The sequence below is a fragment of the Emydura macquarii genome, unplaced genomic scaffold (assembly GCF_026122565.2).
Source record: "Emydura macquarii macquarii isolate MOO-44397 ecotype Brisbane River unplaced genomic scaffold, CSIRO-AGI_Emac_v2 contig_1253, whole genome shotgun sequence".
Taxonomy (NCBI): Eukaryota; Metazoa; Chordata; order Testudines; family Chelidae; genus Emydura; species Emydura macquarii.
Genome location: NW_027131390.1, coordinates 100,145,377 through 100,167,396, shown reverse-complemented (window position 1 = coordinate 100,167,396; position 22,020 = coordinate 100,145,377). Strand labels below are relative to the sequence as shown.

Sequence of the window (22,020 nt, the reverse complement as noted above, 5' to 3'; positions counted from 1 at the left end):
CCTGCTTGCATGAACCATTGACCAAAATAAATTTAGGACTGGAAATATATTCATCCACTTTCTCCCCCAGAACCTCTCTGCTCTATTTTGGCCTTTGCCTGAACACATCAAGTAGCGATCGCTCTTTGCAATTAGGTGGGTGTCCCCATGTGCTCAATTACGTGCAACTGCTGGAGACTGGGTACTGATGTGTGTTGTTCCTTTTCATCTTCTAGATCTGTGTTTCTCTGTTAAATCATGAGAAGTGGCCCAGAACGTACACACCAGGATTAAACTATAAACAGAGCAGAACAGACACCAGACTGAGGAAAAATGAAAACAGAAGAAAATAGAGACATAACTGACCAAAAATGGACTGTCAAAGAAAGGGGAAGTGAACATTTAAGTGAGCTCTTATACTCGAAAAAAACTAATGTAAGCAAAATACAGAGCACCTCTAAACGCCTTTAAAAGTCTCAAATTAGAAAAAACATATATAGCTTGAGTGTCCTCAGAAGCTTAAACAGAACATATAGAGTCCCTTACATACAGTATGCATACTGTCAGTTATACACCTGTACCTGTGAGAATTACGAAGACTTTATATGGAAGGAAAATAAAAGAAGTTTGTAAAAATGAATCACAGAGATTGCCCAATGCCCACACACATTTGTGCACCTCTGCATGTACCACAGGTATTTAAGACTGGTGAATGGAAATCCATGTGTGAAACACAATCGAATATGCTGCTGTAAAAGCAAGATTTGTAAGATAATTCAACTTAACATCCTTGTGGGGTGGAAATACCAAAGAAGCCCATCAAAGCAGCATTTAACTTCAGAAAGAGGAACTTTACAAAAGTGAGGAATCTAGTTAAAAGGAAATTAAAAGGTACAGTCACAAAAGTGAAATGCCCGCAAACTGCATGGAAATTTTTAAAAAACACCATAATAGAAGCTTAAATTAAATGTATACCTCAAATTAAAAAACATAGTAAAAGGACCCAAAAAAGTGCCACTGTGGCTAAATAACAAGTAAAAGAAGCGGTTAGAGGCAAAAAGGCATCCTTTAAAAATTGGAAGTCAAATACTACTGAGAAAAATAGAGAGAAGCATAAACTCTGGCAAATCAAGTGTAAAAGTATAATTAGGCAGACCAAAAGAAAAAATGTGAAGAGCAACTAGCAAAGGATTAAAAAATCAACAGCAAAAATGTTGTTGCAATACATCAGAAGCCTGCCAGACAATCTGTGGGGCCACTGGACAGTTGAGGTACTGAAGGAGTACTCAAGGAAAATCAGGTCATTGCAGAGAAGCTAAATTAACTCTTTGAATACATCTTCATTGCAGAGGATGTGAGGGAGATTCTCACATGTGAACTATACTTCTTAGGTGACAAATCCAAGGAACTGTCCCAGATTGAGGTGCCAACTGAGGAGGTTTCAGAACAAATGGATACATTAAACAGTAATAAGTCACCAGGACCAGATGATATTCACCCAAAGGGACTCTGTACTACTAGAGTGAGACATACATCAAAGTCCTGGCCCCTTGTGCTTATTAAAGATTCCACAGCTCTTTTTGTGAGAGTAGAAGTGTATTTGAAAGCTCTAGCCAGATTCCAACTCTGGTAATTATAGTCAGCCTCCCTAAAATTTCTCCTGTAGTTTCAGCTGGATTTTGTATTCACTGGTAACCTAACCTGTAGCATAGTGCTGCTTTGTGCTGACAGACAGCTGCTGCTTTCCACCCCTGAAGTAGCTGCATTTCAGTGATCAGTGAAATTAAGCCTGTATCTAGCATGTTTGACAAAAAACAGTGGCAATGCTGGTTTTCAGTAATTTAAAATGAAAGTCAATCGCTGCTAGAAAAAACTCCAATGAAAATGGGCTACAGAGTAAATGGTGTCTGCACCTGATTTGAGACTGGAGAATTCTTCTGCAGACGGATCCGCCTAGATCAGTGGTTCTCACCCTATTTACCACTGTGGGCTGTATACACAGCTCTCTGTGTGTTATGTGGGCTGCGGCCACACAGTATTTATATTACCTAGACATCTACAGAAAAAATAAGGTTTAATATTTGTCGTATGACAGCAGCATGATTCAAATCGATACAGTGCCTTTCATTTCAACATGGCAAATGTCTACCAAGAATATTTTAAATTAGCAAAATAAGTCAAAACGCTAACTGTTAAAATGAATTAATTTACTGTAAGGGTGGCATGGCATGATGTATTGCCACCCTCACTTCTGCGCTGCTGCTGGTGGCACAGCTGGGCATCTGGAGAGCGCAGCTGCGGAGCCTGCCTGCAAAGATAGGGAGCTCTCCCCGCTACACGGTGCGCCCCCGGTCAGGGCCTGCCCCCCATGCACCCAGCCCCCCACAGGGACTGCCCCTCAGCGCCTCCTCAGACTACCACCCAGCCAGGAAAACCCCCCATCACACAGTCCCCCGGGATTGTCCGCCAGCATCCAGCCTGTCCGTCGTCCGTCTGTCCGTCGTCGTCCCCCTCCCCCACCCAGGACTGCCCTCCAGCACTCAACCCCCCCATCCAGGGACTGTCCCCAGCCACCAGTCCCCCCAACTACAGTCTGTCCCCCATGCACTGGCTGCACCCCCTGCCCTGCACCCACTGGTCTCCTACCTCCACACATAGCTTAGTCCTGCAGGCCACCCTGCCTGCCCGTCTGCCGCAGCAGTCCTACCGCAGGGAGCCTGCTCCAGCTGGGGTCACTGGACCTGAGATCCTGCAGGGTGGGGTGGGGGCGCTGAGCACCCTGGCCTCCTAACGATACTGCTGGGCCTGATCCTGCCGGTGGGGAGGGAGGGGGTACGGGGACGCTGGGCCCGTTCCTGCGTCACCCCATTTTTGCACCCTCTCTGCCGGCTCTGTGCCAGGGGAAGGTGCCCCGCCCAACCCGCCCTCGTTACAGCCCTGAGGATGTCACAGGAGCCGCAGCTGTGTGCTGACTGGGTCGCAAGCAGCCCGCGGGCCATGGGTTGAGAACCAATGGCCTAGATGTATGGTCAAACAGGATCCGCAATTAAACCTGCTACAAGCAGCAACAGCAACCACACTACGAAGGGAAACTAAGAACTGGCTGCTGCTTACCGCTGTTCAAATCAATCCTCAATGCACTGGCAAGACCTGTCTGCTCCAGCCAACCTCAGCCTTACATTTCCTTACACTAATCTGCTCTAGCTCACATAGAAAGAGAACAAGACCGGGTTAGTAGGCCCCATGTTTGGCTCAATTTCTCATCAAATATGTATGTAGAATCCATGTAAATCCTTATCGGAGCCAAAACAATTCATGAGTCAAGGAAAAAAAATACAGATTAAGCATACCTATAAAAGCTAATGCACTGGGTCAGCCTTTTAAACCGTCATGTGAAACAAGACACAGAGCCAGTCATTCCTTAAATCAGAGCTCGCGTGTGTGCAGTTTACAAATCCAAGATTAGGACAGAACAAGTCTTAACGGGGTTTTGTTTAACTTAATTTGTTTCCTAATCTATATCTTGTCCTTATTCAGCTAAATTGTTTCTGATTTGTTTTAACATATAAAATGCTTTGGATCAGGATTTGGGTTGTTGGTTTTTAATCAGCAATAAAAATTAACGTAGGATGGAATTGTGTAGCTGGATAAAAGTTAATACAGACTTGTGGACTTTAAGACCGGAAGGGACCATCATGATCATCTAGTTTGACCTCCTGCACAATGCAGGCCACAGAACCTCACCCACCCACTCCTGTAACAGACCCATAACCTCTGGCTGAGTTACTGAAGTCCTCAAATCATGATTTAATGGACTTCCAAGTTACACAGAACCCACCATTTTCACCAGTTTAAATCTGAAAGTGACCTGTACCCCACACTGCAGAGGAAGGCAAAAATTCCCCAGGGTTTCTACAGACCTTTAGGAAAATGGGTAGCCTGCACAGAAGGATTATCAAGCTTTTTCATAGAGCGCACCACATCTTAATAGAGAGTTTATCACAGGAACACATCCTCTTGCATTTACACTTTCATAACCTCCCACTGGCCAACGCAGCTACTGGTTTGTTCTCACATTTATTCATAATCCAACATGGTTTGCTCTCACGTTTATTCATACATCCACCATGAACACTCTGAGAATATAAAAATAAAAAGAGGTCATTATTAAAAGCACTTCAGAGTTCAAAGTGCACTCCTTAGAGTACATTCCAAGATCTTCAAAAATGGAAACTGTCACAAAGTCAGACCTAGCTTACTGCATCTTTACTTGCTGAACAAAAATGTAAGAAAGATGAAAGAGAATAGGATCTTCCTGTTCTCAGGTTCTATATTTCGCCATAAAGAAGGACCTGCTCTTTTTGTATGTGATCTTCACAAAGTAACATTGCAATGCTTGGCTTAGTAAATCTAGATTCCTCACCAATTTCAGTCCTGTTTGGAAAGTAACCGTATTGTACTTTTTCTACCCTAACTCAAGTTACTGTCACCATTTGCCATTTGGATGTATCTTTAACTCCCTAAAAAAAATTATTGTAAGATTTTTCTTTAAAGCAATGCATGTCTGAATTTCAACTGAATAAAAAGAAAGTACATTTTAAAAGTGGGGAAAGGAAACAGGTTTTCATACACTCATTGCGACAAGGTAATATTGAAGGTTCAAAAAAGGGCTAGGCATTTATAAGTGAAACAAGTCTAGCCAAAGCAGTGGTTTTCAACCTGGGGTATGTCTAAGGGGTCTATGAAAGGTTGTTCAAAGCCTTACATTTTGAATAGCTTATAAGCCAATCTCTCACTATTGGGGGTGAGGAAGAAACTGTCCTTGGAGGTAGGTTATTCCATAACTGCTACCGCAAGGTTCCTTGCACCCTCCTCTGAAGTCTCTGGTGCTGACCACTGTCAGAGCCAGGCCACTGGACCAGATGGACCTTTAGTCTGATCCACGATGGCAGATCCTATGGGATAGCCTTCAAGAAACACCTTATATGAAGCAACTAGCAGGCTTGCTTAATGCAGAGGGGGAGAAGAGAGGTGCTGCTAGTATCTTCCATAGGGTTATTATACCACTGTAACAGTGATCAGAATCTAGCTCCTCATCTCCACTTTGCAACCCACATTTCCCAATGCCTCCTGCTGCCATTTGCGGTTCTGCAGCTCAGGCCATGGGAAAGAGAGAGTGATATAGAGAAATACACAGTGCTATAAACTTCCCTAATAACTGAACCATGGCCTCTCATCCATACAGTGTGTTTGAGTTCAACCTGCTCCAACTGCCCTCCCCTTAGTCCCCATAACTACCACAAGCAACCACTGTTTGAATGACGCATCAGGAGTCTTCGAACCGCTGCTAATGATTTGCACTGTGATCGCTAACCAAACAGCTGGCGCCAAGGGATTGCTCAATAAAGAGTCTTCTGATAGTTTAGGAACTAAAGTGCACTAACTATCAGCTTTCATCATCAGACTGAGACTCAAAAGTTTTCCTACCATTTGGGTGCTCCTGTCCCGCACTCTGTTGTCAACCCCCTGTAATCACTGAGGAATTACACAAACTGTGAAAGCATAGGCTACATATGTACTTCAGTAGCATTAAATTAAAGCAATTAAAGAGACAACACACTTTTTACTCCACAGCTGCATGATTCATCTTTGCAGTATGGCATCTGCAGCCAATGCACAATCATAACATTTTGCAATACTTTAAACAATATTTTGTCCAAATCAAAAGACTATTTTTAACTTCCACATCCCTGTATTTAGTAGCCTTTTTGTCTCTCTCAGTTATCTCCAAGTTTTCCATTCAGTGGACTGTATTAACCTTAGGACTCTGCTTATACTCTTTTGTAAGAACTAAAAAGGAAAAAAATGTTGACATGACAAAAACTTTACCACAGTGGTTTAGCCTTCATTCTCATATGAATGCCTCTTTCATCCACAGGGCATGATGTCCCGTTCACGACATGCACTAACTTTGCTTTGGAAAGCTCCCAAACATCAGAGTCATCAGACGCAAAGTATAAACAAGCTCTCCTGCTTTCTCCTCAAAAATCCCAAATTAATAACCCACATCCCATAAGTTATTACATAAAATGTTTACAGTGGTTATGATTCCTTTTTAAGCCTACCAGAATTCTAGGCCGCAATTTTCAAACTAAATTTTCAGACGAAAAGTGGCCTTATTTTCAGAGGTATTGCACACCCAGAGCTGGGATGAAAGAACCCATTGTTATTTAGGTGACTCACTTTCAATGTAAGTGCTTAACTTTACACACCCACGTTTAAAATATTTAGGTAAAAATAGTCTGAAGGTTCATTCTGCTTTAGCGAAGAGGTGTGAACATACGGGCAGGTGAACTACAGTCCTGTCTGTATTAATGGAAGCTGGAATGTCAGCACTTTGTACCGCTTATGTCTTCACTGCTAAAAATGCTGTGGTTTTTTACCTCAGGGTAACCAACGTGCATGAACTATCCTGAGGTTAAAATACAGTGAAGACAAAGCACTAGAGGTTTATTGTAAAATAAACTAGGTGAGGTCAGCCCTATACCTCTGCCTAGGATTGAACTCACCTAGTTTATCTCACGGTAAACTGACAGCGCCTTGCCTTCACTGTGTTTTTACCTCAGGAAAGCTCACATGCATCGATTAGTTATCTTGAGGTAAAAGACACGCCCTTGTTAGCAGTGAAGACTGGGGCTAGAAAAAAGCTTATCAAGAGATGTCATTGGAGTTTGGCAGTTTATATCATGGATAGTTAAGTCTTTCTAAGAGGGAGCCCTGCATTGGAAAAAGGTATAATGGCATGTCTGCTTTGGTTTTGACCCAGTGGACCAAATTTAATTGCTGGTCTAAGGTCACTAAAAATCAATGGAATTGCACTATGGTACTTAGATTGGAAGGTCTTTCAAACAGGGACCTGTCATTGTACAATGGGGTCTTGATCCATGACTGGGGCTCCTATTATTACCTCAATACCAACCACCCACACCACTATGGATGAATAAGGCAATAGGAAAGGTCTAGGATTATGGTAATTAGCATGAGAGCAGGCCTCACTGTTGGTATCACAGTGCCTGCTCCAGCAATACCACCAAAAACATCAGTGCCAAGAGGTGGTATTACAATGTTTGGCCCACACCTTCCCCTCTCTATTGCATAACCAGGGTGCCAGGGATAATTGGGATACCATTCCTAGCTAAGCAGTGCATCTTCCTGTTGGTTCTCCTGGAAAACCAGGGTTAACAAATACCATCATGGCGCTAGGAATTAGGGCAGCAAAAACTGAATTACAGAAACTGGGCGTAAGGTTTTAACTGAGAGTTTGTTTAAAAAGAAAAATTTGCTTTACCTAGTTTAAAATGCAATGGATTATTGTGTCATACCACCGACTATTTAAAAAACCACAGGACTAGTCTTTTTCCTCTTCTACCTAGCAATCAAAACATTACAGATCAGAAGTCAGAATTGTGCATTTCCCAGCAGGATGTGCACCATTGTGCTGTATTTAGAAAGCTTGTCTATTTTCAGCAGCGAGTGACAGTTGTCTGTCTTAATCTATCAGGACAATATGAGGCTTACTCAAGAGAAAAGCACAAGCAGACCATCAGTAGATTTAGGAAATAGCAACTTCCTGTTTAGCTGAGGCGTGACACATTCATCAGTCCAATAAGCAACTGATTCATTTTTCAAGGGGAAAAAAAACAGACTTCCAGAGAAATGTTGTTTGTCTATTGTTTTTTGGGGGGCAGGGGCAGTTATACAAAACATTCTATGTCTCCTGTCCAGAAATCATTCGACCGTGGCTTGAAAAAAGCTATTCTTGGATTTAGGAAACAGTGGGACAAATGTCCCTGGTTTGTAAGGAGCTGGATACAATCTTAGTCAACAGTTACAGTGCCTCATAATGCCAACGTATTGTTTTCCCAGCCACTCTTCAGGGCTGCACAGTACTGAACTGTGTCTCAATGGTATGGACGTTTACAGGAATAGGCATCATATCTTGGGTAATCACATCAGTGACATATTGTTTAGCATGGGGCATATATTCATGAGAGAGGCTAGCCTACCCACGTTCCAGTTCTACATCTTGAGTAGTGACATTCTTTGTTTCCCTTTAGAGTGGTTCCCATCCAACCTCAGTATAACTCATCAACTCATTTTGCTGCATGGAAGAAGAGAACCTGCATACATTACTGTCTACAGCAGTTTCTGAACCGGGAACAGTGAAAAGAACAAGAGGTGAAACATAGCTCTTTAGTAATGACCAAGGAGGAAGCGAAGGGTGTTTCTTAAAGTGAGTTATCCATTGGGAACAAAGTTTTGGCATGCAGGGTCACTTGATTGGTTGAATTACAGCAGGTTTGGGAGAGACTTACAAATGAAGACAGGAAAGAGAACTCACTGACCTCAGTATTGAGCTACGTGTGGCGCAGCTCCTCATAGTCTCAAAATGAGAGGCCAAGAGGTCATTTCCGACTAATAGATCCCACTATGATCTTTGCTATTTCCTAGTCATTATTCTATCATGAGCAATAACGAGGAGGAGGGGTGGGCCCAAGCCATAAAGTTTAGATCAAGCCATGCACTGCCTGAGAGAGTTTGGAGACCAAGTGATACCAGACGATTCCACTTCAAAACTGAGCTGGGACTTCCCCAAAGGTTGGGAGAGTCATCCGAGTCTGGGGTTCTCAGGCAGGCCCATCTATAGTTTAAAGCAAAAAAGATGTAGATATGTCCTTGATCTGTTGCTGGTTGGATGCAGCAGCTGAGGGCAGGCTATTCAGTGAACAGGCCAGTGGAACGGGACTTGGCAGACAGAGACACTATTTCTGCTCTGCCACTGAGCTGGTGTGTGACCTTGGGCAGGTCTCTTCACCTCTCTCCAGGGCAGGAAATGTCTTTTATTATGTGTATGAACAGGGTCTAACATTATGGGATCCTGATCTCATTTACAGCTTTAGACATTACAGCAATACAAATATAAATAAAGGTTTTAAGCTTTTTATATTTTTAAATCTGTTTTTAGAGCTATTAAAGAAAAAAACCCATAATCCAAAGACACATATGTGGCTGCTGGTCCTCCTGAGGTTGCAGAAGCACCATAGCCCATCCCTTTGATCTCATGATATGTCCTATGATGCACCAGGATGCAAAAGAGTATCACAGGGATGACTAAATTGCTGATTGGGGTGAGCCAACATGAACAAATGACTGAATAAAACCTTTTCTTTCCTTTTACCTTTTTAACTTTGTTTTCATTTTCTATTGACTCTAATAAAAACATAGGAATCTAACAAAAACATAGATTCATAGATTCTAAATTCAGAAGAGACCAATATGATCATCTAGTATGACCTGCTGTACAACGCCGGGCAGAGAACTTCTCCAAAATAGTTCCTGTTTAAACTGGAGCAAGCCTTTTGGAAAAACATCCCATCTTAATTTAATAATTGCCAGTAATGGAAAATTCACCATAACCCTTGGTACATTTCCCTCACTATTAAAAATGTACGCCTTATTTCCAGTCTGAATTTGTCTGGCTTCGGCTTCTTGCCATTGAATCTTGTTATAGCTTTGTCTGCTAGACTAAAGAGACCATTATTAAATATTTGTTCCTCAGATAGCTACTTACAGACTGTAACTGAGTCATCCCTTGACCCACTGTTTCCCAAATGGAAAAGCGAGAGCAAGGATGCTGAGGGGAGCTGAGCAGAGGACTTGGGGACTGGGCCGGAGTGCTAGCAATGTGAAAAGCATATCATTTTGTGTTTTTCTTTTTTCTTTGGTGTTTGAATTAAAAAAAATGAAAAATTGTAAATTGTAGTTACATACGCACACCCACAGGAAAGTCTGTAGGTAGTGGTGGGTCCCCAAAAAAAGAAAAATACAGTTGGTGGGTCACCTTATTAAAAAATTTGGGCACCGCTGTCTTCTTGACTGTCTCTTTCGTAAGCCAAACAAATGCAGCTCTTTGAGTCTAACACTATATGGCAAGTTTTCCAATCCAACAAATTGCTAACAGATCCAAATAACAAAGATGGTCTGAACACAGTAAAGTGCTGAACTATCACAACAATTCAGTGGTTAGATATGCAAAGTATGTGAGTTTAAAAACCTAAACAAATCCAAGACCCCCAAAGGTGACTCTGAGCAGAACATGGGGCAGAGTTCATTTTAGAGGCACCAAATTTATCTGTAAGCGACAAGATAAGCTGCGTGCCTTGCATATTCTTAGCCTGCCAATAGTATTGGATCCTGCCACAGGAATAAGGAGAACAGACGGAAGAACTCAAAACCAGCTTCCATGCTCCAATCTGAGAAAGTTGCTCAAGAGACTATAGACTTCCCTCTCGGCCTTTAAATAGAAACCTTAGGAAAACAGTAGCGTAAACATGTTATTGCTAGCTAGTTTGATTTAGCAAGAAAATCCTGGCTCTACATCTGAGCAAGATCAGGGAAGCTCTATGCAGTGGAGTGGACCCAAAATATCATTAGCATAACCTAAAAATAAATAAAGTATGATAATTCTTTGCCTTATAGGCTTATGCGATACTAGTGATTTAGAAAGAAAAATGTCCTATATCCAATCATTAATGGAGAAAAGCCCTAGCATGATTCTATGGAGCACAGTGTGCTCATGAAGGTGCTATCTTTTGGATGAAGCAAGAGGCTGGCCATGTGACCCAAGACTACCCTCTCCCCCGTCCTTTTTTGGGTTTGTTTGTTTTTGCAAGAAAAGAACATTAGCTGCAATGTCCTGACCAGCTTCTCTGAAGTATTGCCCACCCCAAAGGTTAAAAAATCATGAGTCAGGCTCAGCAAAAATCATGAGATTGGCTTTAAAATCATGAGATTATTTAAAAAGAATATATTTGGGGTTCTTTCTATTTCCCTTCTGCTTTTTGAGCCTTTAGGGTGCACTGGGGTTAAATTTTGAAGCTTTCTCCACAGTGACGAAGGCTAGAAACTTACTTTTTTTTTAAGAATGACAGCTGAAATCACCACATAGCCACCTGACTTCAGGAGCTGGGGATTTAAGGAAACAATAATTATGAGACTCATCACAAAATCAAGAGAGTTGGCAACACTGTAATCTCCCACTGAAGTTTTGATTGGATACTGTATTCATCTTCACTGTTGCAGCTGGTAAGATCCCTAAGGCAGGCCATAGACAGGACTAAATGATTCTTTTTGTGTTGTTTTGTTCTATTCAACAGCAGCTGTGTTCTGACCCAGAGGTAGCTGCATTTCAGTGGAGGATGCCATGCCCCTGTATGTATATGACACAATTTTTGAAGTCCTGGGGGGTCCGTTAGGATGACAGATGCCACTGTAAACATAATAGTCACTAATCAACTGAGTGGCATGAAACGTCGTATAGATTTTTTTTTTTAATCATAAAATTAACAACAATACACAGAGAGATTCATATGAGCCGTTTCTGCTTCTCCCTACAAAGGGTCTTAACTAAAGAATTCCAGAATGAGAGCAAAGGTCTAGAAGCAGAATGTTTCTTGAAAGGGTGCGAGTAGGTGAAGGTTGACTCATCACTCAGTGCATGGCTCTCAGATGGCCTAAGTGAGGAGATAACTCTTTAGGTATAGGATGATTAAAGAATTAGCAAGGTGATTCAGCTCCCCAGCTAAGGACAATGACAAGGGAGAGATGGGAGAGGCCAGGATCTCAAGGAGGTGACATCTCTCACCCTGTGTCTAGGGCGAAGATAAAAGCCTTGTGCTGTGCGGGGAGACAAGAACACTGTAAATAAAGCAGCTGGGGTTGAGCTTGCCAGTGGTGTGCAGAAGGAGGAGACTGTTTGCAGAGAGGAATCGAGAGTGACAGTTTCCTTCCGAGTGGTTGTTTCAGTTCTGCATTTGGTAAGCACTAACTGAATCTCTCATGCCAGGCGTGATTCACTGTCTGCAAGAACGGTGTAAACCCAAGCCAACTGTACACAGAACAGAAGCGCGAGGGCCCGCATTTCAGAGACAGAAGGCTGTGCAAGAGAGCCAGGAGAAAGGGGATGTAGGTAACTTCTTCTCCTTGTATGCGCATCTAGGCAAAAATCTGTCTATAGTGCACATGAATGCAGGAGTAGGGGAGACTGGCTAATGTGCTGGCCCCAGGATCACCCTGAGGGGAGTAAGGTTTACATGCCAGTGTCTATGCCCAATCCCTTGTTTCCTAGCACATATATTATTTGGCAGATGGAGAGTGCACATATGAATTCAGCGGATGGTCTTCCATCCTCATGGATTCCTGTCGCACACTACACACTGGACCCTACAGAGCCCAGGGCAGGATTTAGACTAATAACAGAGGGCAAAAAGCAAGGAGTTTCACAGTATAAAAGGACCCAGTCCAAAGCCTGTTGAAGTCAACGGGAGTCTTACCAATGACTTCACTGGGCTTTGATTCAGGCCCTAAAACAGGTGACTGCACTGAATAAAAGCCAGTATAAACTACCAAGTATTTTGGGCTAGAGTATAAAGCTTTGCAACAAACACAAACTAAAAAACCCACAAAGGAAAACAATCAGTGGAATTTATGTCTATTGGATTCAATAGGCCAATGGATTCTGGTCTCACTCTGGTTTTACACCAGAGTAAGTGAGTACATTTTATATTGGCTTCAGCAGAGTTACTTTAATTTATACCAGGATAAATTAGAGGAGAATTAATATTTGCATAGAATCAGACCCACATTTCCACTGGAGTTTTTCTACAAGCCATTTACAAGGTGATGGATTGTTTTTCTTGCATACAGATAATTTTGCACTAACCATTTTGATGATCATCATTTATTATTTGTATTTTTGTAGCACCACACACACACACACACACACACACACACACACACACACACACACACACACACACACACACACACACACACACACACACACACACACACACACACACACACACACAGAGTTTAAAGACAAAAACCCAAGTCTCTTGGAACAACAACAACAATGCACTTTAAAGGCTGTGTCATTTGCAGGGTGTTTATGTCTTTGCAGCGGCTGGAAATAAATGATACAACATTTCCAAATACAGTACGCAGAACACCACCACCGCACAGGCATGACCACCACATTCCATCACATCCCCGAGGACAAAGGTGGGGAGACGTGGCTTGGCCTGGTCTTGTTTTCTTTTAAAGTTTTTGAACAGGACTTTGTGAATATTAAATTACTTTAAACGACTGCAAAACCAAATCCAGCTACTCCATCGCTCTCGCCCTGGGAAGCTATTCACAGGGAAAGGTGCAGGCAGATGTAAAAGAAGCTATTTAATGTATTTTTCTCTGTATTAAGAGGCCTCAAGCTGTCCAGCTGATGTGAAAATTCAGCTACGGGATTGTACACATCGCTTTCTCAGACCACAGTCTCTGTTAGGGCACCAATTAGTAAACTAGCAGTAGATGTCCACATACTGTGTAGTATCAGTGTATGGCTATTTAATACTTACAGGGGAGCCTCCATCAGTTCAGAGCCAGGATGCTTATCCAATTAGCTAAACCTACAGAGAACCCAACCAGGCCATACAGCCCTCTGCCTCCAGACAACCTTCCTCCACCCAGTCCTGTGCCACATCCTCTGGGAAACCTTCTTCTATTCCCCACCCCGCATCATCCCCAAACTGGTTTTTCTTGCTTACTAACCTCCCTGCAGCATCTTCTATGACTGCACTTCTTTCTCAATAACCATTTGAACAACTTACCATTCTCCATCACTGACAATTTTTAAATCAAGATTGGATATTTTTCTAAATTTTCCAGGGGGAAGAGGAGGAGAGGATTTATATGGCCTGTGTTATAGACTAGATGATCTGACCTTGGAATCTGTGAATCTATTAATTTGTGAGTCCCTCTCCATTGTTCTTAGAGAGGGATCTTCCCCCAAAATCTAGGATGTGCTTTGTGAAAGGTTAACAAAGCACCGTGACAGGGAGTTGCTTCATATTGCTCCCAGCAGCTGTTTTTTCCCTAGCTGCTGTGGACACAGCACAAAAATGCAGTCAGTAAGTTCCTGAGAAAGTGAGTCAAAATGGCTTCTTCTAACCTTTCAAAGTCCAGACTAATAAGGGGACAGGCTCAGCCAATCCATGATGGAGAACCAACAACAGATGGCCAATCAAAATCAACCCAGCTCAAAATATGAAAGAATAATGTAAAAAATTTGCCTTTTTGTTTTTTGCATGTTATTCCAGCAGCAAAAGACTTCACCTGAAGTGTTCACAATTCTTCAACAAGGTCACAATTCCCCACTTACATAAACATTTTACAGACTGGAAAACCGGCAACTTTCAATGAATATTTTGCCCAGCTCCCTGGTAGGGGAGGATCACACAATAGTAGTAGCTACACTACCTTAGCAAGATCCTATTAGCAACATTTCTGCAAAACCATGCATTTTCCCAGCAGGTAGGAAAAAAGATATACATTACATGACTTTATGATAACATCTCAGCACACAGTCTTTTGAATAAACGACAGACAAGAATACAATCAAGGTTACTTTCATTGTACCTTATTAACGAGTTTAAAAGATTAGTCTTCAATAAGGAGTGTTTCTGCCTGCTCTGAGTTGGATTGCACATCTAGTACAAATTCCAATCAAGAAATCATTAAAAAAACTTCCCAAAAAATACATAGCCTGTTCTAGAGTAATCTTTCTAATGGATGGACTTTCAATGCTGAAGTAGTCTGTAGCAGCTTCAGTGGGGAGATCATGACCTTTCAGACTGCTGATCCCCAGGGATCTTGGAGAAAGTCCCAATTTGGGGCATACAGGTCATTCTACCTTCTTTGCCAGTGCCACTGAAAACCCAAGTCCCCAGATAACACTCATTCTACTCATTATCACAGTCAGAGTTCTGTCTAATCTAGAGCTCATTTTTTAAAATAAACTTAGAAGCAGGATATTTACCAGAGATGGTTTTTATCAGCTAAAATAATGGTTTATACTGCCCCAAGTAAAAACTAGTTAATCCCAGTTTAAGGCATCTTCTAATTTTAAAAACTGTTTTGTTAATACACACAACCTTACATTTAGTTTCAGTTACATGTTCAAATTGTGGTTACATAAGGCAGTATGTTCAGAGATTAATTTAGGGCGGTACAAATAAAAAATTAAACTGCAGTAGCTATAATACTGACCATCTGAATGTCTGTATACATTTTGCTGTGGTATTTTCTCAAGGATATAAAGTCATGATTCATATTTTGGTTTTCAAAGTTATACAAATGAAAGTTGAAAACATTCGATTGTGTGAAATGGACAATAATGCAGCATTGTAGGCTTGAAGCATTAAGCAAATCAGAGGCATGCAGGGTTTCAGACTACCAGTCCAGGTCTTGCGGCATTCTGTAGCAAATGACCAATTCTGAGGTAGTGGACAGTCCAAGCCTATTCTAAATGGATGTATTCAAAGTTTGAAAAGATTAGTTCTATGCTTGCTGACCTTGCTGGACACTGATGCAATTATTTTTCCCAGTTTAGACTGGATTTAAGACAGTATTTACCGGTGCCCACTCCTAACCTAGTTTTTCCTGGGAAATTGCCAACCTTGTCTAGAAGGAAAAGCACAAATCTCAGCATGGAAAGAACACATGGCAATTTGCAAGTACCAGCCTCTGAAGCATGCTGGAGTGGTCTAAAATCATTTCTCAGCCAAGCAATCAGAGGAGATTCAGTAGAGGGTGACAGCGTTAGAATAGGAAGTGCAGAGAAGAATGCATACTCACCTGAACAGAGGACACCCTTGTATCTGGCACAGGAGAAGTCATCGCACTCACAGAACGACCCATAGATCTTTCCAAACTCACTCTTATAGCAGACGCAGTTGTTGCAGCTGCATTCTCCCCTGCCACTGCAGACAGGTTTGCCTTCAGCCTCCCGGCACATGTTCTGATACATGTTCCCACTCTCTCCCTCTTCGCATTCACATTTGGCTCCCAAGTAGCCTGAGTCACATTCACATAATCCACACGTGTAAGTCCCATTCCCACTGCACTTGCTGCTCTCCCGTTCCAACTGCTTGGTACATCCACAAGTGCAGTTGTAGGAGACCTCCACCTCCAGAGTGTCCCGGAAACCAGCAGGTTTGATGGTGAAAGTGTGCAAGGTGTCCTCGGGAGGGCAGCTTCGGGCTTCTACAGACACCTCAAAGGAAACCTAAAGAGGAATGATCAGACAGTTTTAAAAAACGAATGAATGGGGAGCTTAAAATGTCATTTCTGAACTATTGAAAGGCAGCATGGTCCAGTGGGTGGAGTAGTGGCTTGAGATATAGGAGACCTGGATTCTGGTCCCAGCTAAGCCATGCAACCTTGGGCAAATCACCTCTCAGCTGTTTCCCTTTCCAACTCTTTGGTGCTCTTATCTATTTAGACTGTATACTCTTAGAGCAAGGACTGTCTTTTCCCATCTGTATGTACAGTGCTTAGCGCAGAGGGGTCCTGATGTTAACAGAGGCCTCTAGATGCTACTGTAACACAAATAATTAACAAACAGAGAGACTTTGAGAACTTCACGGGTTCTAGAATTCAAAACCTTTTCAGCATCTAAAAGCAAGATCCTAATCTGAAGACAGAGGGTGAAAACCGGCTTTGAGAAGTCCTGTGTATTGTCTCAGTGATTCTGTAACCAATGTGCTCAAAGAGAGTTTGTTATGTTTTTCTCATTTCCAGCCCTGAAACATAACTTAGGTTCTGAAAGCCAAGCTGGGATCTTTCTGGCTTGTTCATCTCACTAGTTTTGAGATGGAGCTTTATAAATTTAAGAATGGGATTATATGATGGGGTTGCCCGCCACTGCATGGGTCTGAACTCAGTGACCTAGGCGGTCCCTTCCAGTCCTGTGTCCTCATGTTCTTCATCTTTACCAGTGAGAAAGATCCCACAGGCCAAATGCTGCCCTCACATACACCTGTTTGACTCCACTGCCTTCACTGTGGTATAACTGTGGTATCACCTGCAGGTATAACACAGGGCAGAATCTGGCCCTGCAACTGGAGCATGAGCCAGAACAGACTTTAGCTCTCACTTTTTCATGGCAATGTAGAAGGAACACAGCTAATACGAGCACAAACTTATTGCTGTCCCTGAAGTAAGTGGTTCTGAATTCACACTGGGGCCACATTTGTAGAGCAAGAAGGTGCAGTTTGTACATTATTTCTTTGCCAGGAAGATCTGCACTTTGGGTTTCATTCCAATGGAGGTGGAAGAGATATTGGTTATTTGAAACAAGACGGCAGGTTTTAGTTTCGAACAGTTCAGTGAGAACATGTGGAGCTGAGAATTGTGCTATTGCCAAAGTCCTCTGACTTCTTGCATCCTGAAATACCGTAAGCATCATTCTAGCTTGAGGAAGGAGGTTAAAAATGTCATATAATCCAGCTGAAAGGAGCACAGGGATAAAACAGAAATGTAATCTTCGCAAGCTGCACAATATAGTTCCACACAGCAATGCCTATTTCTATTTTAAAAACTTCTCCACATGGTTTAGAGCCACTAGGGTGGGACAAATAGTTACATCAAGTTAGCATGTGTTGTAATGCCTAAAGTAAGCTAAAGCCTAACTTGTGGGGTGTTTCAGTCTCCTAGCAGGTATACAGGTGTCCCTGGGAAGCAACATGCAGTTTAAACATCCTGTTTGCATTACTGTTTGTAATGAAGGATTTTAAATCTCAGCTGGAGCCAACTCTGTTTATCCTGGATTTAGATTCAAGAAACATCACCCGCTAACCAAATTTTCTTTTCTTTTTTCTTTGTGTGTGTGTGTGTGTGTGTGTGTGTGTGGACAGCTCCTTCTAAAAGAAGCCACAAGTATAAGATAGAAGATTTACAATATGTTAAATTCAACAGCAGTTACTGGCAATTTTCTTCATTATTGGTCACTCTGGTTTCTGTGAAGTGGGAAGGAGTTGTAACTGGAGCAGCCATTCAATTCTATTTAAAGAACCAATGTAATGATCTGGCAAAAGTTAACAAATACTCAGCCAGACTTTAACAAACATCAGGAATCCAGGGTTGGGGTCAAAACTGTGCACAGCTGCATAAGTAATTTGTATTTGCAATGTCCACTCTTGCATATGGAAATTAGGTATTTAACTGGTCAGTTGTGAACACAAATTCCTGATTTGCACTTGGAGTCATGATAGCTGTATATGCAAATTTAGCAAGCAACTGCACAAGCAGTTTTTTCCACATGGCCCAATCTCCTGAGGTTCTGAGAAATCATTTTATCAAAGTCCCCACCCATCCGACATTATCGGTACTTTTGTTAGAATTTGTTTTTCTCTCTCTCTCTATTTATATATATGGCAACTCATCATCCCAATTCATTCTGTGACGCTGCAATCAATGTGAGGGATTTTCTCTTTGAGAACCAAGAAAGCCTTACAGCCAATGACTTGAACTATGAAGAATGAAGAAGTCCTGCCCTTTTGTGTGGATTTATAGGCTGAAGGGAGCTGCTTTGGAGGGTGCAGTGTTGTTACTAACAAACACAGAAGCTGCTCTGCTGCACACCTTGCAATCCAGTCAGATGCTAGCGGATGAGGAAAAAATGCTTTGAGATCTTTGCATGGAAGGCATTATGTTAGTGCAAAGTATTTTCATTCCAGGCCTCTGAATAAACCCATCTCTTATCTACTACAGTCACTTGGGCTTATTTTGAAGACACAAAACAAAGTCAGAGGGGAAAAAAAGATACTTTTCCTCCTTTAAAAAGTCACCTTGAGTTCTCTCTGCTATGGGAATACATCTGCTCTGCTCTTATTCGCCAAGTGGCATCAGAAAAGGAGGCTGAGGGGTGGGAGGCTGATTTCCAAGACTTGTAATGATTATAGAGAATGAAAAAATGCTAAATTACAGAGGAAATCGGATCAGAGAGACTAAATTCAGGGGATCAGTGAAAAACCAGCAGGATTACATGAATTGCCACCAGCGCTTCTAGGATTAAACCATAGCAGATTAGGACCCCAATACCAGTGTTATCCTCTTTAAGGAAACTTTCTTAACAGCTTTAAGAGCAAGATCCTGCTGCCTTTGAAGTCAATGGGAATTTCACCATTGACTTCAACTGGGGCAGCACGGAGCCCTAGAACGGAATTGAGGGGAATTCTCCTGGTACAAAGACCCTCTCAAGTTTCTGCAGAGGCAAACTTTACAGCATTAATGGGTCATTGAGAGACAGCAGAGAAGCATGAAAAATAAAGGAGGCAGAGACCTACCAGCTCATATCCAGTCTTCTCCCTGCCAACGCAGAATTGCGCCTTACAGCAGCCCCGTTAGTGCTCTGTCATGTCAGGGGGGCTTCTCATTACTAAGCTGCCTGACTCTCTGTCCTAGGCAGGAAATGATCATGCTGAGCTGCCTGCCACTGGTAACTTTCTCCTCTCACCCCCAAAATTCTGCTCCTTCCTCCTCGTTTGGTTTATAAAGCAACAAGAAGTCTCTCTGACGTCCTGGGCCAGCAAGGGCTAGGATCCCTGCAGGGAGACTGTGCATTCAGCCCTTGGGGAAGATAGACCGTGTCCACACGCTGTGGCTGATACATAGAGAAACTCTGATCGTCTCTCCAGAGTCACACTCAGCTGGAAAGAGGCTGTTATTCACTATTTATATACCACTAAGACTGTTTACAGGAATTCGCCAGTGCATTGCATTGGGATTGCCCAACCCTGTGCCAACGCAGAGCAACCTTAGCGGTGGCACCATGAAACACATCACGACACACTGCAAACATACACAAAGGTATGCCTCCAAGGGTTTTCCTGCCTCTAAAGTTTGCAAGACAAATCCAAAACAAAACACTAGGCAGCAGCTCAAGAAAGGCAGGGTATGAAGATTGAGGAGGAGGAAGGATTGCTTGAAGGAGTGGGCTTTATGGCGGGTTTGAAGGAGATGGCAGAGGGCAGTTGGTGGGTCCAGATGAGGAAGTGTCCTGGGGCGAAATGCAAGAGGAGATCAAATAAGCAGTACAATCAGAGCACTGGGAAGACCGAAGGCCACAGTGCGGAGCTGGAGGGTATCAGGAGGTGAAGGGGTGAACAGAAGAAAACCTGATGATTCAGAATACTCCTTCCTGCCTCCCCCGCTGTACTTTGCTGTGCAATGTGTCACTTTCAGACCCATGTGTGCCTCCTGGCACAGAAGCCTGGTGTTGCCATTCTAACATCCCGCTCTAAAAGCACCTATAAATGGCAAAGAAAGGAATCCCACACATCATTGCAAGCTGCCTCCCTTATCGCTTGGACTTCTGTCACTCACTAAGCCTCAGCAAGTTGAGTGTTATTACTTTCCTTTTACCTTCCTGCACTCACCCAAAAAGGGAGAACTCATCACGCTAACTGCTTTTTGCAGAGTATGCTGGGGATGGGATGGCAGCTGAAGGGACCTTAAGCGAGCATGATTGATCAAGTGTAATATCAGATGAGTTCTACCCTTAGAACTGCTATATTTGCTAGAGGATGGACTAGACTATCTGATTATCCCCTCTCTAATTACCACAATCCACATAGTTTGAGATTTTGCTCCCTACCCAGGCAGACAAGACTATTGATCAGTTTTTCATTTTCCCAGAAAGCCACTGGGTTTGAAAAGGCCCGTGTCTCAAGATGCTTAAAATGGTCTTTCTGGGGGGGTCCTCTTTTGCCTTTTCCAGACTCAATAACGTGCCAACTCTAATGGGCTGGGTGGCAGCCGCTCCATGCCAACTTCTTTAGCTGGCTAACACAAAAGGAAATGGCTTGAGACTGGCACCAAGATGATTTCACAAAAAATAATTGACAATATTAATAAAAATAAACCTACAGTACATGAAACAACTTGTTTCTGCCCTTTGCTATGTTTTGATGGCGTTGCAGCTTCAAATTAAAGAGAGAATATTCTTCTCTGTACCTTTTCTCCCCCTTCTTCATTACCCAGTTCTTACAACAGAAATGCCAGAGTTCAACTACACAAATTTTAGTCACAATGGGCTAAATCCATCCCTGTGTAACTCAGCTGACTGTGGTGGAGTCGCATGAGAGAGGAGTTTTGCCCACTGATTAAAAAACAGGTAAAGTCAGTTAGAAATGCTGAAAACATCTTTTTTGTTAACAGTCCAAGTGCCCAGGATTCTTATTCTTTGTAACATGTTTAAAAGCATTTTAACATTCCAAGCACTGATTTACTCTCAACCCCAGGAAAAATCTGTAATTCTTCTAAAATAAGGAAAACAGAGCAATGGCATTCAGCTACTTCATGCATGAGCGCAGCAAACATATCATGTTACAGATGGAGGGCAAGATTCTCAGCTGGTGTAAGTTGGCCTGGCTCCATTGACTTCAATGGATCCATGATGATTTATACCAGCTGACAATCTGGCCATCAGCCTCCTGTTTTGCATGCAAGATAGAAATAGACTAGTATACAGTGGCTAGTCTAAGACAACATGTGTTTAAGGGCTGCTTATCCCTTGAAATGTATGCAGCATGGTCCTGAGTGACCAAACAGTACCATGTCAGTCTTGAAAATAATCCAAGAAGAAACTCTCACTACCAGATGACAATCATTTCCTCATGCTGCAGGACTTACCGTCCACCAGGGGATTGACAACAGGAAAGAAAAAGACCAAAGACCCAACTACTAAATCCTCCTAGGAGAACTGAAAGCTAAAAAACAAAAACATCTTCCTGATCTTATCCTGATTTTGGCTCAAAAGTTCCATCCTTGATCTTTTCTAGTAATTTATCACATTGCAACATTTCCCTCTATGTCCTGAAAACAGACTTGACATAGTTGATCAACTCATTTATCTTACAAACATGCAACTTTAAGACAAGCAGAGCTCAGCTTTCCTGTTGTTTATTAATTAGTGCACAATATTATCCCCTATTGGAATCTGTTAACATTTAGGGGCAAGCTGTGTTTTTACCCTACGCTGTAGCCTTGAGTTATGTCTCAAATTCAACAAATGACATAACAGTACCATCCAAGCATGAGTAGCTTTATCTACACTTCTCACTTTTTGAAATGGTCGCTGAAACG

General features: G+C 42.4%; 1 protein-coding gene across 1 annotated transcript in view; it reads right to left on the bottom strand.

Annotated features, from left to right (window-relative positions):
- ITGB5 (integrin subunit beta 5) overlaps positions 1 to 22,020 on the bottom strand; it is a 114,493-nt gene that overhangs the window by 27,863 nt on the left and 64,610 nt on the right. Inside the window, exon 10 of the mRNA XM_067549614.1 lies at positions 15,730 to 16,159. Coding sequence (XP_067405715.1) covers positions 15,730 to 16,159 — 430 coding nt within the window. The remainder of the gene's footprint in view (positions 1 to 15,729; positions 16,160 to 22,020) is intronic.